The 19,545-nt window shown below is 39.3% G+C and overlaps 1 protein-coding gene across 1 annotated transcript in view; it reads right to left on the bottom strand.

The window, feature by feature from the left end:
- MAN1A1 (mannosidase alpha class 1A member 1) overlaps nucleotides 1-19,545 on the bottom strand; it is a 193,202-nt gene that overhangs the window by 72,219 nt on the left and 101,438 nt on the right. Inside the window, exon 5 of the mRNA XM_074990664.1 lies at nucleotides 2,608-2,702. Coding sequence (XP_074846765.1) covers nucleotides 2,608-2,702 — 95 coding nt within the window. The remainder of the gene's footprint in view (nucleotides 1-2,607; nucleotides 2,703-19,545) is intronic.

Here is a 19,545-nt window from a genome sequence, read left to right as displayed (position 1 = left end):
TGATATCCCTGATCGGTAATGAGTTCATGGAACTTAGACAACATTCACTCACAGGACAGACACTTGCTAGCAGCGTGGTGGATAGTTGGGGGTGAGTGTGAGGGGGCTTCTAACAAACACTGACAGCCTGTGCTAACTACCCAAGTGAAAATTGTATTTCGGCTTTTAAGTTTAGCTGAAAATTTTATTCATCTTAGGCTTTTAAGTTTACTTTCCCTGTGTTTTAAAATGTTACCATGTAATGAATTACACACAGTGAATTCATGTTACCATGTAGTGAATTACACAGCTAGTCAGGATGTTAACCATAATGTTACTCTAATTGGGAACAACTCAGTGGACTAGCAGTAATGTTACCTACTAACAAGTAGGTTCTTAAATAACCTCCAGAATTGCTTTCTCCAGACACAGTGGAGGCTGTGGAATCCCCATCATTGGAGGCTTTAATGAATAATTAAGAAAAAAAATTGGCATGGGAGGTCTAGATATACTTGGTCCTAGTGCAGCACAGGGGGATGGACTTCTAACTTGTAACAGATGTGAAAATGTAAAAAGACCAGACATTTCATGGAACTACAGATGTCTCACACCCTTTACTTCAGACAGGTGAAAATAATACTGGGATGTTTATGGAACAGTGGTAACATTGGCTTCATGGGAATAATACTGACAAAAATATCCAACCGAACTCGAATAAAGAGGAGGCCTGGGTCAGACTTTTGGAGACAATCAACATCCAAAAGAGAAAAGTATTGTATAGGAATCTGTCTCCAGGGACAGAGATTTACCCAACAGGACAAAGGTGACCCAAACTTCTTTTTACGCGTCATAGTTTGCTTCTTGCCCAAAAGCGTCAGTCCCATTCACAATCTCCCTTTCAAATGTTATAAACACTCATCTTCTTTGAAGCAAAGAAGGTAAAGGAGATCGTGTCTACTTATGCTACAGCTGTGCAGTCCACTGATTTTTCTGTTTGGCTAGCAAGAGAGTGCAGTTCTGACAACATTCAGAATTGGTCAAATCTGGGGGAATGGAAGGCACCAGACAACTTGGTGCTGAATCCACTGAATCCTTTATGCACTAGCCCAGGAATCAGATTGATTTTCAATACCCAAGACAGTATCAGAATCTGAGCACCGTGCTTCCTCAGAGCTCCAGTGGTAGATAAATTGATGCTATCAGCCCTTCCAGAACCCAATTAGTTCGTAACAGCACAGCATGCTTCTTCCTCAGCAACAGCAGCTACTACGAGCAAATCTAACAGGTCCTCAGCTTCTATGCTGGCTTCTCATACAGAGTCAAACTGAAGGTCCTGACGGCAGCAGATTGTTTATTACTCTGACCCAGGCTATCACCTACAGCTCTAGGACAAGAATGGGCAACCATGAATAGTGGTGGTGGTGGGGCAGCGAGTGGCCCTTCATCTCATTGGGTTGTACCAGCCCACAGCTCACTGGGGTTCCACCTGCATGGTCCCCCTGTCCACCCTCCGACCTTCCCCACATACCTCCTGCACAATGGGGCACTGAAGCCGTGCACTTAGCTGCCCCTCTCCTGCTCTTCCAGCACTTTGCCCCCTCCTCCCTCTCCCTCCCAGGGCTGGAATGCCATGAATCAGCTCTTTTCAGGGTTCCAGCTCTGGGAAGGAAGAGGAGGATGGGAAACAGCAGAGAATCAGGTGATTTTGTGCTCCAAAAGTGCTGGGAGGGAGGAGGGTGGCACAGGAAGTGTGGTGCTGAAGTGCACATAGTATGTGGGGAAGGAGTGCTGTCAGGGGGTCCAAGGGCAGCAGGTTGCGCACCACTGTTCTAGGATTAGGACTAGAATTGACAATCCTACCCTTGGATAAAACAGAACTGTCTACAATAAGGGCAAAGCTCATCTGTGCAGGAGACAGAGCTTCTTCAAGCTGGTCCCTTTCCCAGAGAAACTAAGGACCTTCCTTTCCTACTTTCTACCCCAACTGCAAGACACACTTCCTTTGACCTGCTGTCAACCACATATGGTGGAACCTGAAGCAAAAAGCAGTAGTAAACCAGAACAGTGCATTACATCCAGTGGGGACCAGCAGAGGGAAAATCTCAGCATTACATGCCTATTTTGATAACTTTTTTTTTTTTTTTTTTATTATTACTCTCATGCACAGGATAGATGACTAGCAGCACAGTAACCGGCAAAAAGGCAATGAGAAGCAGACTTAGTAGTTCACATATGTTCTCTTTTTATTTTTAATTTATTTCAGTTTAGAACTGCAAAATGTAATACCTTATAGGAATTTTTCCCCAGTGAGCACCTAGGAACACTTACATTTTCTAGATTGTTAAAGTGTGACCAAGTTCAGTACCGGTAGCCAAGTTCAGAATGAACAAAATCCATACCGCTCTCCCTCCATTCTGCAACTGGCATGCCTGGAAGGACTGAGTGGACATAATTATTCTCATTGGTCAGAGATGATCCCTCAGGAACAAAGTATACTGTACCTTCCTAGGTTTACAGGCTGAATATGCTGCTACCTGTGTTTATAACTATTCTGTGGGTGAAGATGGGGTTCAGCTTCAACTGAACTAAATGCAGCCCCTTAAACTCCCCCCAAAATAGGGTTTTTACCTCTTAATATTAAGCAATGCCCAAGGTATTCCAGTGGGAGTGTTAAATGCGGGGAGCAACTTTTCTCCAAGTTCCACGGCTTTCTTTCGAAATATCTGAAAAATAAAAAACAAGCCTAATATTAAACATGCTTTAGATAAAATATACACAAGGCACTAGGAAATCACTTTACTACTAGTACTGGTAGTGTTTTACAAAGCATACTGTAAGGCTAAACAGTAGAGTATCCTGGGGTTTGTGCAGAAATTCTGAAAAAAAGGAAAATGCAATACTTTAGATCTGAAGGAAAATTACACCTGGCATTCTACTTACAAGATCTGGAAGTACCTCAAGATGCCTAATTATCAAACAGGAGACAAAAGCTAGCATTGTATTGTTAGGGAAAAAGTATCAAGCTATAACAATACTGCAAATATGGCTTTAGCCTCCAATTGCCATGTCAGCTTAGGCTGGACTAAACTAACTGCTTGAAGGCTCTCTTGAGCACTCTCATCTCTTCAGGAAGTTTTCTAATACAAAGAAACTTTTCCAATTTAATATAGAAACCTATTTATGGACAGCAATTACAATAGTTGGATGCTCAAGTAATGTTATCTGCTTTGAATCAAACGGGGATTTTGTAGGACATCCAAAAAGGAATTTCCCCAGGTGCATTAAAATTTCTAAGTCACCGTTGATGATTTTCTTTCCAACAGTGCCTCCTCCTTCCACTCATTTTTTCTCATGAATATATTTAGAATACATGTTAAAGTATCAAATCTGAGTTTGACATATATCACAATTCAAACTGGCATTCTAGGACTTTTTTTCCCCCCGAACAGGAAGAAAAATGCGTATGCCATCATTGTATCCATGTGTTTGTGCATATAAATAGCTACATTTGCTAGTGGTCTGGAGCAAGAGAAGAGGGGGACAGACTCAAATAAAAGCATACAATAGCATACTTTCCAAAAGCCGCTTTTAGAATTTGTAAATGAAGTGGGTGTTTATTTAATCAGAAGATCTCTCACTTTTTGGTGTGATTTCTGTTGCTGGGTTTAGTATGTGGTGGTGCTGGTGATCATGGTCCTTCTGGTCTCTGACCTTGTATATAGTGTTGGTTTCCCATGTAACCATTGTTTCCTATTGTGTCCCATATCTTATCATCCTTATGACTACAAATGATTGTGGGGTTAGAGGTGCCACAAATGTGTTGGATTTTGGATGGATTCCCAAGTGGAAAATGGATTAGCTGCATTTTTGAACTGGAGAAGGTAATTGCATGGAACTGGAGCCACACCCACCCACGCACAGCAAGTCAGGTCTAACAGAGATTTGACAAAGGGGAAAATAAGCAGTTTGTTTGGGATGCTTTTGATATCCAGTTTGTTTATGAATATTCAAAGTAGTCTATTATATATTTTCTTCATGTGAATTTTGCAACAAATTATATCTGTCTTCGAGACTGCTTTATTATAATGTAGTATACCTGGGATTCACGTACAGGTAGGGACCTCGCACTTTGACAGACATGAACAACATGTTATGGACCCTTCCCCGTGAACTCTGACGTCTCATTGTTCCTAGGAGTGCCCCACAAAGGGCACTTCCTAGCTCTGAGTGGGCAGTGAAAGGACAGGACTTCACCATCTCCTAAGCAGCTGTTGAGGGTGAGGAGAGACCAGACACATTCACCTCTGGGTTCCTCCCTCTACTGTAGGATGTCCTCTCGGACTAGGCAGCAGCCTAAGGATGCTGCAGCTGAATGTGGGTTAGAGGGTGGGGAGAGAGAGAGAGAGAGAGAGAGAGAGAGAGAACACATGCACGTACTGTCTCTCCAAAGCTGGCCATGACTAGCAGCTAGGAGCCCTTGGCTAGGATGCTCCCAGCAGCACACCAGAGAAGAGACCCACTTTCACCTCTTGGAACCTTCCGCGGCCATAAGAAAAACTCTGTGGTTGCTGCATTCACAGTCCAGCTCTGAAGGCAGCACAGAAGTGAGGGTGGCAATCCCATGACCTCCCTACGACAGGTTTATAATCACGTCCCAGTCTCCTTTTGGGTTGGGTCCTCACAGTTACAACACTGAAATTTCAGGTCTCAACAGCTGAAAATGTGAAATTTACCAATTTTCAAATCCCATGGCTGGGAAATTGGCCATAATGGACCATAAATTTGGTAGGGCCCTATGTATAGAAGTGACAGCTAGGGCAGAATGCAACTTATTTTCTGCTTGGAGGCATTAGGTATAGGCAGGCGTGCCAAAGGCAGGGGAGTGGTGTTTCAAAGGAGCCCAGAGTTGTGGCTACTGCTGCCTGAGCTCTGGGCCCCTTTGAAACACTACCACAGTGCTGTTCTGACTTTGTGCGACTGTGAGGGAGTGTGTGTCTGCGGGCAAGGGTAGCACTGCGATCCAGGCACTTCTCAGAGCTTACTGCTCTTGGCTCTGCCCCTTCCAGGGCATGGCATTGGGCCCCCCTCCCACCTTGCCCTGGGGTCTGTGGCGTCTGTCGGTGCCATTGCCTAGAGGGAATGTGTTACGGTAAGCCTATAAAGACTGCACCAGTCTTCCATTTCTTGCTGTCTGCAATTCAAGTTGTTCAGATTGATTTATAATACCAATATTGTCTTCTGCTTAGCTACATGAGACTCCAATCTCTTTTTCTAGTATGAGAGCATGACAGTAGGGGTCAATTGGACAACACATGCTAGAAGTCCCTTTATTTAAAAGCAACCTGTATGGTACATATAGCTGTAAACCCCACCTCACTCTAGAATGTATGTTCTCTACTAATTCAACAGAGACCAACTTTGTTGACCGTAAGGACACCGTATGAGAGAATCTCTTTTATAGGGCTTCTGCCTGAACACGGAGTGTGGGAGTATATATTTTCTTGAACAGGAGTCAAGGCTGATGATTGTCCGTGTTTCATGGATATTATTTTTTAAGACATCTGATCTGGGATAGTCTGAGTTGTACTTTATAAATTAAAATAGATATTTAAATATATTATGAGATACAAGGGCATGAGCATGATTTTATAATTGTGGCACATGATTGGCTGTATTTATCATTATTAAGTAACCTACACACACAAGCACAGCAAATGATGTACTCTGCTTTTGTCCAGAAGCAGCTACTGTAGGATTTTATCTAGTTTAATATCAAGGTTTTAATGTTGCAGTAATGAATTTCAAATTGTTCACAACTCTTTTAGTAATAAATCTTCCATGATTCAATCTTGCTCTATTTTATGTTTATATACCTGTATTTCCATGAAACTTGGTTTGTCTATTTTTGAGAGAGACAAGGATATGTTAGCCAAAACTAATGGTTCTAACAAGTATTACAGAAATACTTTCCAACTTTTAGACAAGGCAAGACATAAGGCACTTAAATATAACAACTTTAATCCCACCGCTTAAAAATCAAGCCTATTGAGGTTAGGAAGTTAATTGGAACACCCTTTTAAAAATTAGTTAGAAGTATAGGAATTGAAAATCAAAAGGAACAGCCATTAAGAAAACACAGGACCACAATAATTTTTAAACTGAATTAACCTTTTAGAAGACTGAGCATTAAAAAACACTTGTCACTTTCAACAAAGATTTTAATAAATTACTCAGTGGATGTTAATAAATCTGCCTCTTTCCCAAAATTCAAAGTTTGAACTAGAATTAAGAACTATAACCATTTCTTAATTTTATCTCTGGTTATAATTTAACATGTCTGTGCTACTGACTACCAGGGAACTATCTAATGTGTAAACTAGCACTGGCAACTGTAATATCAAGCAGACAATAACACTGCCTGAATGGCTGAACATAATTAATTGGATTGTGATGCAGCAAAAATCCCCATCCTTGAACAGACAGACAAAAAGCTAATAGCTAAAGCCACTTTTTATTAATTTAATTGATACCTTCAATACAGTTCAGCAACACTAAGCAGAAAAACCAACTGTAGCTGCAATTAATTAGTTCAGTCTGTATCAGAACATTTTTCTTTTGCAGATCATAAATCTTCTAACGTGCAAGAAAAAACATTATGCAAGAGCACATGAGAGGTACTTGATTTGGACAAACTGAGGAAAAAAATAAGTTGAAACTTTGTTCTTTAAAGACAGCCACGTGCCAATATAGATGTTAGCCACTGTTTATCAAACTTGACTCTACATTCTGTCAAAAGATTTTAAACATTTATTCCATCCTCAACTTGACTGGCATTTTACTTATGCAATAAACAAAACATAATAAAACTGTTAATTTATTAATCTGCCTCTACAAATCAGCTTAACTTTAAAAATTAAGTAGATATATGCTTCATGAGAGATTCTAGATGGATAGTTCTGCAAAATACAATGTTGTATCTATAGGATACACAAGCACTCAGGAGGAAAGCCTTGGTATAACAGAATGCCTATGCATATTGTACCTACTATTAATAATAAGTTATTTGGAGTAATTGATTTTAATTCTTGCTCGTCCACATTAACCCTTGCTACAACTATTACCTGTAAAAGATCAAGAAAACAACCACATCTTCATGAACTATTTTCAACAGGAAACTTACTACAATAGTTTTTGTAATAATTTATTAATCTCTCAAATTGTGGCAGACACAGAAAGCCATTCATTTTCAACAGAAAACTTAATTGGTGTGCTCTGATGAACTGTGAACTTGGATACTAACTTTGAACACTATGTGTGGAGAATGTAAGTGAATAAGTTTTTAAAAGTCTATTTATGAGAGATTGTTCTCATTCACCATGCAATTATGTGACATGCAGAAGCAGTGAATGTACTCGCATGACTTTTTGTTTATTTACGTTTTTGAACTGGATTGATCCTTGTGGATTCAAATAAAAGCCACATTTTCAAGACAGTACACCAACTTGTCATAACTTAATAATGCAACCTAAGAAACAAACTCCAAGCTCGCAATCAAATCCATGGTGGCAGACCCTAATGCTCTCACGGAACAACGTGCAGAAAGGTCTACTTGCTTGGGTCCAATTGATGGACTGAGGCCCAAGTTATCTAATGCATTGGGAATGAGCTCTCCAACAATCCAAGTATAGGTTATTCCTCCTGAATGAAACAGGCATACATAAATCTCTCTCAAAGTAAAACGATCGCCTCTACTTGGATTGACAAATCTCTATGAAAGTCAAATTAGCCAAATACTATCCCTAATGAAATAATGAGGAAAAAGGGAAAACGAAACAAGAATAAATGCCTCCTACTAATTTTAAACATAACGCATAGACAAGGATTTTGAATTTTTGTAAGTTAAAGGGCATTTAAGTCCATCAAAATATATTAGCCTTCACCAGAAGTGTCAGTGTACTTTTATATTATCATTCAGCTCCAAACTGATTTCTGCACTGTGGTATAAGATTGAATAAAAATAGTTTTAAAAAAAATAGACCCCTGCAAGAATTCTCTGCAGAATGACGACACAAAGCTAAACTTTAAAAAATTGTTTCACTTTTTTGGCATTACATTTACTGATAGAAACAGACAGGGCACTGACTAAGATGCACTGGTTTCTGTATAGCTACTGACTGCTTTTCCCAGAGGACTAGTCCAAGTATCTCACAATTCAAAAAACTAAAATAAAACTACAAACAAGGATACAAGAATGACACTATACAAGAATGAACAAGTTCAACTGGCTTTGTTTTCCCTCAAGTAATTTAATTTTTACCACCACAAGTACTGATTTAAGTTTAAAATGATCTGCTACAAGACATCTCTGGTTTGAAAAGCTCTCTCTGATACTTTTTATTCTATAAAGCCACCCACTAAGAGATGTTTTTTCTCAAAGAAATTCAGAAACTACACATAGAAATTCTATTTCCCACTTTGAATATTGTTATGTTCTTTAGCATGAAACGGCACTTCGAAATAGGGAGTACTTTAAATGTCACATTATTTGAAGCAATTCCTATAACCTGGTGTTCCTGGTCTTTATGATCTATCTGAAGGTTATCCAGATGTTTTCACCAATTCAACAGCACATCCTTTACTTGCAGGTAAGCTTTATAAATTGCCATTGAATAGTAACAAGTTATTTTGAGAGTTGGCTATGTTAAACTCTATGCTACACTATTTCCTTAAAAATGCAATGGACCAAACTTAAAGCACAGTTTTAAGAAAGGGTGAAATAACAAAATACCTATTAGTACCAATGCGATGATAATTGTAAAACCAAACAATTACAAGGGAAGACTGTTCCTGAATTTGTCAGCAATTGAATAACTTGCTAAGTGACTAGAAGGCAATCATCATAAACATGGTGACGTGAAAATAATTCCTTACGACTGAACTGCTCCACTATAGGTCACTAAATGGAAACAGATACAGAAGACAAAAAGAACTTTCTAAATGTGTCATATACATTAAACTCTTTATGTTAGCATATTGCTGAAAATGTAATTCTCTTCCCTACCACAAAAAAAAAGCAAATGAGATGTGAAAAATGAGAGAAAAATGGGAAGATACAGATCCTATAAGGAAAGCCCCTGTTATATTAAAGGCTATGAAACATGCAAATTCGCTGTATCAAAACTTGAATATTCCAGACCAGATTTTCAAAAAACGAAAGTTAAGAGTATGTAGCACTTCTGAAAAAATCAAGTTCCCTGTTTTGATACCTTAGCAAATACAGAGTTAGAAGCTTAACTGTAGGCTCCAAATTTTGAAACAATCTTAATCTTACTTTACTGAGTATTAAAATAAACATTAAAACATGTAACAATATTCCTATAGCACCTAGGAAGTTATGGTCATGAGAAATTCAGAAGTGAATAAATAAGTGTTCCAGTAATAGTAAGGTGGGTATTTCACATCTACACTGGAAATTTGACTCCAGCCTAATATGTGTAGTAATCTATAAAACACTTCCATATACAGACTCCGGTGGCACAACGTTCTAAAAATTCTGCTTGTGTTACACTACACTCCCAGAATATACACAACATTGGTCAGTGTTTAGTTGTTTAACAGAGATTACAGTACCTAATTACTATTATTTTAGGTCTTCTGCTTAGCTTAACACATTGTGTCTAGCTCTTATCTGTTTATTCATAAGGTGGCAAATTCCTAAGCATGAGACCAGAGAATTTCTTAACTTCTGCAAATGTGTAACCCCATACTGTATTGTATTGCATGTCTTTTAATGATTGGAGGGAGAGCATGGAATACACCCATCATTTTACAAGGCAGTTAAACTTTAAGACAAACTGCTGTTGGTACTACATGGCTCAATGACTAGGACGAATGAAGTTGTTTTATAAGTGATTTCAATTTAGAAACAAAATGTTACCTAAAGTGACAAAAAAAGTGGTGCCACACTTTTTAACAAATTAGTTTTGGCTGTTTTATGGTACCATGAACCACAGGAAAAATAAAATTACCCCTCTATTTTTAAAATAATCATCATACAAAAAACCACCATGCCTCAGAGTTACCCTTGCCAGAAAAGGGATAGGAGAACTTAATCAGAATGAAATAATTGGAGTAGTGAGTGCTTGCCAGGTTTAATCCAAATATACATCGTAAACATTGAACAATTAATTGATCATACTTGCTAATCAAACACATGTAAGGATTTTTTGAACAATGGAACTAACGTGTAGCTCTACTGCGCTCTGAAATCTTGTTTGACAGAAGACAGCAATGCCCAGCACAAACTACTAAAAAACTTGGATAACCATATAAGATCAAAAGTAAGAGATGAATGAGAAACTGGAGTATAATAATTTGAACTTAGATGTATGCTTGAAGCTGGCATCGATGCAAGTAAGAGCATAACATTAGGCTCAAATCAAAATCCATACATAAAACAAGACACAGGGTTTTGTTTTAATTATATTCAGCCAGGTCATTTGGTTATGTGTCTGTGCTTATGTAGCCATTAAATGCAAAACGCAGTCTTAACAGCTATGAGGAAGGCCCTTAATCTGGAGGCGAGAGGCAGCAATTGCTAACGTGAGCAATATTTATTGCAAGGGTATTACTAATTTCTTTAGGGTTTATGTTTATTGGTACAGTTAAAAGTGAAGTCAGAGGAACATACAAATGTATACATTTCTCAGCTCGAGTGGGGTTTGAAAAAGCTATATGAATAATTGTCCATCAGTCACAGTGCCATAGGGCTGGATGGGACCTGAAATGTCACCTCATTTCTCCCTCCTTTTGTGAAGGTAGGACCACATATACGTAGACCATCTCTGACAGGTTTTTATTAAACCTGGTCTTAAAGCTCCTTTAAAACGGCCATAATTCCCCTTGGTAACCTATTTCAGTACTGTATTTAACTAATTCTGAAAGCTTTCAAGTTTTTTTTTATTACCTAACAAATATCCCTTGCCACAGATTAACCTGATTACTTCTTGTTCCACCTGCAGGGGAAATAGAGGAACACTTGACCATTGTCCCTCTTTGTAAGAGAGTCCTAGGCACATTCAAAGTACTTTACCAGGTCTTCCTATAGTCTTAACACTACACATGCCCAGATTAATTTTTATTAAAACTTTCCCCAGAACAGGTTTAGAAAACCTGACTCATTTTATTGCTCTGCTCTGGACTCTCCAATGTGTCCAGGCCTTTCTTAAATCATGGCACTTCAAGGTGGAAACAACACTTGATGAGGGCTCACCGCTAAGAAGCTGGGCTGAACAACTACTTCTTGCTTCTTACCTACGGCACTCTCATTAATACATCCCAGAATATTAGCTTTTCATCACAATTGCTTTGTATGGTCATAACTAGTTCTTAGGCAACTGATGAACAAAAAAAAGAAGGGGACCAGATCTGCCAAATTAGTTATTTGTAATGAGCAGTTGGCTCTACCTCTAGTATAAAGTATGAAATTTTCTAAAAGAAGTTATGCAATAGCTTCTCAGGTTCAATCAGTAACAGAGTTCTGGAGGTACCATTGCAACATGCCAGGAGCACGTAATGGATATTTGTTTTTAATTACTTTAAAACCTGGAATCCCAAGATGGTGCTTGGTCCTGCCATGAATGCAAGGAATTGGACTTGGTGATCTCTTGAGGATTCTTCCAGTTCTAATACTCTATGAGTAAAACTGTCAGTGGTCCACGACTACATACTGATCCTAGATCTCTGAGCAGGACAAGCTTCAAATCCCTGCTTTGGTATTATCACATTACTTATCATTTGTGCTGTGATAGTGTCCGAAGGACTCAATCAGGATTCTGGCTCACACAGTGCTAGGCATTGTAGAGACATGAACCACAGGTAGACTCTCCATACCCCCCACAGAACTCAGATTTTTTTTTAAATTAATCACTGTTGGAAGGCTGCTCAAAGAAATGGAACTTCACTTGTCAACTTCCCTCCTCTCTGATAAACAGTAGGTAAGGATTCCAAGAGTGCAACATGAAAACATTTCTTAGTTCTGTTTCCTCCATAGCTAAGGAAGAAAGGGATCTAACAAAGGGGTCTTGGTTTTGACAATATCTTTCATGTGGTATAAATTAAAACATTTATATAAACAATACAGTATGTGGCACAGGGACATACCACAACATACTGTGAAGAGACACAGTACACATCTAGCTGTCATTAGAGAGATTTGGGTTTTTCCTGATTAAGGAAACAGCTGTCCCACTATAACTGCTTCACATCTACCAGTAATGATAAGCATCTTTAAAGCACAGCTCCTCTGTTAAGCCACAACCATCTGTTTCCTAATTTTCTGTTTATTTAGCCTTATGTACCAAACCCTAGTGCTACAACAGCGAATTCAAACACTTCATTTTACATTTTGTGATCAAGCAATGGATAGCACTTTGCATACAAAATTCTCTTTTCACCTAGCTGATTGTTGAGAGTTTATTCACAGCCGAGCTTTGTATGTTGGGGTGGGTGCCTAATAGATGCTGTGTTGCAAATCAATTACATTCTCCAAGAACTCAGCTCCTTTGGAACCAGAATACAATCACGCATCAGAGACAACTCTCCCCACGAAATATTGGGCAGCACACTGTTTAATCAAAAGGGAATGTTTTTAAAAAAGATTTGTTTAAGTAAGGAAATTGGGAAATTGTTTCTATGTTTAATTTAAATTAAAGATGGCTGAAAGTCACATTTTTCTTCTACATACTAAAGTTTCAAAGCTATAAGGTATGGTTGAAAACTTTTGAAAGATCATAACATTTCGTTTTGAGTTACAAATATTTCAGAATTTCAAAACATCTCCAATGCCAACATGTTCACAATTCTGAGGTTTTACTGTATACTTCATGTTTAAAGTGATTCTATAGTTATAAACCTAGCATTGAATCTGGATTTGGAATTACCAGCTCTTACTGAAAATTTTGATACTGGAAGTATCATATATTAGTAATATGACTACTAGAAGAGGGCAATACAGGACAACCGTAATTATACTAAAGTTGTAGTGTCTATCACTGACAAGCAGCCATTTTAATAAAGAGATTCCTCATCTGCTGTTGCCTTCCAGCACCTGAGAGAGACTATATACCTTTCACTATGGATAACTGAAGCAGTTCCACTGATTGATTATGCAATGAGTTTTGTTTACACTTGGGTAGATGAGGTTCAAGATGATATACATCTTATGGGGTAATAATCAAATAATAAATACATCTTGGGGTAATAAATTACAGTAGATGGCAAAACTATTTAAATTGTGTTCCTCCTATGAATACAAGGACAGACAGCTTTGAAACCCAAGATTGTGACTATGTGCCGTGTTTCTGTGGGTCCAGTTTCAAGGGTGGTTCTAACCTGACTATCAGCTATGTAAAACTTGGTAATTGAGAGCTTGCCATGTATCTTCAGAGCTGTATCTGCTTAAGCACGTGACAATAAAGTTTAATACTTTTCACTCCTCAAAGCCTGTAGAGACTTAACTGCATTTTTTTTAACTGAGCAAAATCAAAGTTCTAGTAATGTCCAGGCAACTCCATTAAAGGAATGGATGTGAGGTGTCGCTGATGGCCAAAAATCAGCCAGTAAATCCTTTACCGGCTATTACCGAAGTGGTAAAACAAGAAACTGGCAGTTAGAAAAAAAAATCTCTTTTTAATGCAATACTGAAATTACTGATTGGCATGCCTGGAACCCTACTGATGTCCTTTTTACACAGAACAGACTTTCAGGTGAGGTAACAGCTAAAGGTTGGGACAATCAGTATATTTCTCTAGATCCTTAGAAAACCCTGGCCATTGCCCTAATGCATATTACAAAACACAAAATTAACGTCTTCTCTTGCAGAATAGGAAAGGATGGTCACCATTTCCAGAATGACTGATTTCTTAATTACTACTAAGGAGTCTTTCAAAAAGAGATAGACTATTACTGCCCAGAAACCATTTGACTGGTAAAACCTACCATTTAAGCCTTTTGCCTTGAGCCTCCCCAAAGCGTCTGACTAATACTAAGGGACAGCACCCATTACTGAATTTATTATGGCAATTGTGTAGTCTTCTGCAATTTGTGTACACAAACAAACATTAAGAAAGGAGGGCTAATTGAGAATAAGTTTCTAAATCATGTCCTGACATGTGGACTCTCTACTCAGACCCTATGCCACCAGCTTGCCCAGCGGTCTTCAAGATACCACCGATTTCTTTAGGAAACTACAATTCATTTGTGACTTTCCTGAAAACACCATCCTGGCAACCATGAAGATGGGCTTCAAGTTGTTACAAACATTATCCCCGATGATGCTGAGGTGCAAATGGTGGTGGAGCTTTGTGACTTTGTTCTCACTCACAATTATTTCAGATGTGAAGACAATTTATACCTTCCAATCAGTGACACTGCTATGGGCACACCCATGACCCCACAGTATGCCAACATTTTTATGGCTGACCTGAAACAACGCGTCCTCAGCTCTCATCCCCTAGCTCTCCTCCTCTACCTGTGCTATATTGATGACATCATCATCTGGACCTATGGGAAGGAGCTCTTAAGAGTTCCACTGTGATTTCAACAGTTTCTGCCCCACCATCAACCTCAGCCTGGACCAGTCCACACAAGAGATCCACTTCCTAGACACTACTGTGCAAACAAGCAATGGTCACATAAATACCATCTTATGCTGGAAACCCACAGACTGCTACGCTTACCTACATGCCTCCAGCTTCCACCAAGGGCACACAACATGATCCCTTGTATACAGCCAAGCATTAAGGTACAATCGCATTTGATCCAATTCCTCGGACAGATGTGAACACCTACAAGACCTTGACCAAGCTTCCTGAAACTACGATACCCAACTAACGAAGTGAAGAAACAGATTGACAGAGCCAGACATGTACCCAGAAGCCATTTGCTACAAGAGAGGCCCAACAAGGAAAACAAGAGAACACCACTGGCTATCACATACAGCCCCCAGCTAAAACATCTCCAGTGCATCATCAGTGATCTACAACCCATTCTGGACAATGATCCTTCACTCTCACACACCCTGGGAGGCAGGCCTGTCCTCGCCTACAGACAGCCTGCCAACCTTAAACAACTTCTCACCAGCACCTATAGACCACCCCACAGTAACTCGAAACCTCTACCCCTCTGATACTAAATCATGAGGGAGATTCTTTTTGCTAGTGTAAGGATATCACATAAGTTAAGTTTTAGGACTTGCTCAGTAACAAGTTATAAAGGGAAAGAATACAAGATGTGAAGAGATAACTGCCGTCCAAATTTTTACTCAGACTTTGAAATGAATGTACTAAGTGAAGTGCAGCTAAAATGCAGTCAATTTATGAGCAATTCTGAAGGGCTCTCTGAATTCTCCAATTATGTAAAAAACATACCCACTGATCAGTTTAAAACTCTTATGTATTTTAATCAATGCCTTAAAAAAAAAAAAAAAAGGAGGAGCCAGTACTCAGCAACCTCCCCATCCTGCCATTCCCAGCCAATCCCACAGCTAGGGGAGGTGCCAGTACTTAGTACTGGAGGGGGAGGGGAAGAGAAGAGAAAGCAAACCACTGATTTTAGTTAAAACCATAACATTCTAATTCTTCTCCAGCTGAAAAATGAGATTATTGCTGAATTATTTTCATATTTGGAAGACCAGAAACGATAGCCAGAGGTGTCTAAAAAGCCCAGTTATCACAGATAATATGAGTTCTCTGTAACTTCCCCTCCCCATTCAGGTCAATTTCTTAGCTTCCTCCAGCTGCTCCACAGTTGCTTCCAATCACCGTCTGCTTACAACAGTGAAGATTTCAAAACACTGATTCACATCACCTCTTACCACCTTTCTGATTAGCTGAAACAGGAACAATGTCTCTACAAATTACAGAAAGAGTACATTAAAGACTGTTTGTTCTTTGCATTAAACAATGGTAGCAATGTCTAAAAACTGTTCTGCACTGTCTTGAACCTTCTGCACATGTTTATATTGCAAAACATCTTGTTAACTGAAGGAGATGTAAGCAGAGAATTTTAGAGAGACATTATTGTTCAGGAGCAAAGGGACAATTAAGGTATTACGTTTAGGATAATAACTACATATCACATCTTGTATTTCATTCAATTCTTCTGTAATACTATACTAGTATAAGTATATTCTGGAAAACTCAAGCTTCACTCGGATGCAATATTTTCAAGACTACCTTGTCTTAGCACTAGTGTTTTATCCCATTAATTACACTGTTTAGGTGGACAAACCAAGACAGCCTTCATTAAATCTTCTGTTACTCATCTTTTGGAGAAAAGTGTGCTGGTATAAAACTTAATTCCAAGTAGTGAATTTTAATAGGCAAGTTATTGGCCAAGTGTTCCATTATTTCTGAAGGCAAAACCATAAATTTAAATCAATGTATTTTGGCACCAATCTGTTTTAACTCTTCTTTCTAGTACCTGAGGTCGATGTGTTTCTTGCAACTTCATGACTAGTTTTTTTTAAAAAGGCTTTTACGAGTAAGGTGGTATCCACAATATCATACTCAGCTCTCAAGCTTTGAGCCTATTAGCCAGAGCATAGCAAGTTGCCAGCAATTCTCTATGGAAATCAAGAGAAGCAGATGGAATATTACATTGAAGTGCACCTCCCCAGCTGTGTGGAAAGACAGTTGCCAAAACCACAGCTACCGGTAACAAGTTGGCAGTGTTTCTTGGGAAGATGATCAGAAGATGCTGATCCTGTACAGAAAGTGGTGTCAGTGGAGTCAGACACGTGACTGGTTTCTGTACTTGGCTATAAAAAAGAGATAGGTGCAACTCTCTGGAAAGAGAAGATCTAGGATGCAGGATGAGTTATTTCCTGAGGAAGTTAACCGAGAACAATGGTCCATAAGTTTTTTTTTTCTTCCTGTTATGTCCCATCCTGCCTGTAACGAAACTTGTCCACACTGCCCCCTCTGTCCTGGCAACTGCAGTTTAGAGCAAGACAGCAGCCAGGTGCCAACACAGGGGCTGCTGCCAGAGCTGTGATCATGAGTGAAGCCATGGCTGGGACTCAAGGCCAGGGCTTCAGCTGGAGATGTGGCTGGGAGTCTGAGCTGCAGATGGAGAGGAGTAGAGCTGGGGGATCAGGCAGAGTGGGGATGGGTACTGCTCCCTCCTGCGGCAGCTGGCCTGCCCTGCACGTTACTCCATGCTCCACCAAGTGGAATGTACCCCACAGGTTGGGAAATATTGTTCTATAAGATGCCTGAGTGAGAATATGTGTGTTTCAAGTTTTTAAAGTTTATAGGGGAAAGGGTCAAGAGTGTCTAACTAGAGACTATAGCCCATTAGATGAACTTCAGAACTAATTTATTTGCAAAGGTACCTAGCCATACCTGCAAAATTCAAACAAATGGTCTCTCAAGCAACGAAAAGCTACTACAGGTTGAACCTCTCTTATCTGGAACTCTGTCATCTCACAACATCTGTAATCTGGTATGATTTTAGTTAGCTAGATGACTGCTTATTATGGGTGTGGCCAACTTTCCTCTGGTCCCACGAAGTTTGTTTACAGCCACCAGTCCTGGCTCTCAGTGTTCTATGCTTTGGCTGGACTGTTTTATTTGATAGGGCTGTCCTTCAGATTCATGACCTAGAACTAATCTTTCAATGCAGCAATCCTAGAGGGCAGTGGCTCTAAAGAACATTCTGCCAGAAGCAAAGCACTGGACCTCATCGTAGAATAATTTTAGCTCTCACTGCACTTATAGTGAAATATGACAGGATAGCTTTAGAAGATACTTCATTTTGGCACATGGCAGTTTATTCTTGTAACTGTCAGAACAGCAAGTGCTTAGTCATTAATTTGCTTTAATGGTAGTTGTTACCCTCACAGTTTGGACCTTTAGAAGGAAAATTAAGGGTAAATCTTAATTTAGCAGCAAAATCTCCAGCTCAATGTTTTAGCCATAATGCTTACTTTGCACTGATGTTTAGCACTGCTTAAAACAAAATGACTGGCATTGATAGCAGTCAGCAAAAATCTGGTCTATAGATTAAAGCAGTTTTCCTCTCCCCATGTATATTGGGATTTGAATTTTATAACTTTCCAGATTCCTTCCAACAAATGAATTGAAAGCAGACAGAATGGGTAGACAGTGAAGGTCCCAGCTAAAACTGATCATCACTGTGATGGGCTGAATTAGTCTCTGTGCCCAAAGGATCCTTGAAATAAAGTCTGATAGAACAGACAGCTCTCAACATGTCATTCATTAGTGAATATATTTAGGGAGCATCCTCAAGCTTGCAGGCTAAAATGAGGAACATTAGTGCCTATGAAAGGAAATGCCAAGACTCCTTTAGAGTATATGGTAAAAAGCCTGCTTTCATTTTACTCTTGACTGGGAAGAGTTCACTTACTCTTTGAATATTGTCCAACCTGTGTTACCCAGCATGCATTGGGGAATGGGGGTACGCAGTACTGTAATTTACTGCTCCTCTATTGCCTCAGGACCATCAAACAAATGCAACTTCTGCAAACGCTGAAAAATGATATCAAGTTTTTTCTGGTTAACTGAGGAGGGAATTTTACTGCTGTGTGTGGCAGATGCTGGTTAACTGAGTTTTCCAGATATTGAAGTGCCAGATTACAAAGGTTATACAGTAGTAATGGGAAATGGGACTGGGTTTTCTTAAACTTACATTATTTGTGAAAATACACATCTAGAATACAAGATAGTTTTCCTATTCCTTCTTGTTATCAAACTTAGCTAGAGAATGAACTTTTACTACCATTTTTAACTGGGTATAACCCTTAGTTGGCTTATAAGCATAGCAAACAAGAGGAACCTTCATAGCTAAGCTGTGCCCTGGACAGTGTGCCATAGCTGGAGCAGAGGAACACTTCTTAGCATCCTTTTTGTGGTAAGACAGACAATTCTTGGTATTTTTGATGACTTACAGAGCAGCACTAGAACACTAGTTAGTATTCTAGTTATAACATACACACAAGCATAGCACATCTTTTTGTTCCTATTTATATTCCAAGGCTGCGTCTACACTACAACATAAATTTAACATTTACTAACCTTGAACTTTTAACTTCAGTCTTATGAATTCAAACTTGTGTGTCTACAAACTTTCAGGAAAAATTGAGCCATCATTTCTCTGCGTCAAGTTTCCTTATCCCCATTGCCTTTTCCAAGTTCAACTATGTGAGCAATGCACTGTGGGTACCTATCCCACAGTGCCTTAGCCCCAGTTGCTTGTGGGTGTTTCATGTCAGAATCCCAGAATGCAAAGCAGTCCCAGAGTTCAGAGCATCTGGTAACCACATGAAAAAGGAACCGAAGATTGAGCTATTTTCTACAGCACAGCTCTAGCGCAAGCATGGATCCCCAATTGTTTCAAGTCATTGCACGCACCATTGTGGCAACTTTCCAGACTGTCACGCAATTTTGCTTTCTACTACAAAGTGCAGTGATGGTTCAGTATGACGACGACAGTGGTTTTGAAGAGCAAATCTCCCAACTGAGGTCCAAGAACTCTCAAATGCTG

The sequence above is a fragment of the Carettochelys insculpta genome, chromosome 3 (genome assembly GCF_033958435.1).
Source record: "Carettochelys insculpta isolate YL-2023 chromosome 3, ASM3395843v1, whole genome shotgun sequence".
NCBI classification, from domain to species: domain Eukaryota; kingdom Metazoa; phylum Chordata; order Testudines; family Carettochelyidae; genus Carettochelys; species Carettochelys insculpta.
Note: the sequence above shows the minus strand (reverse complement) of the source record. Positions and strands in the feature narration are given on the sequence as shown.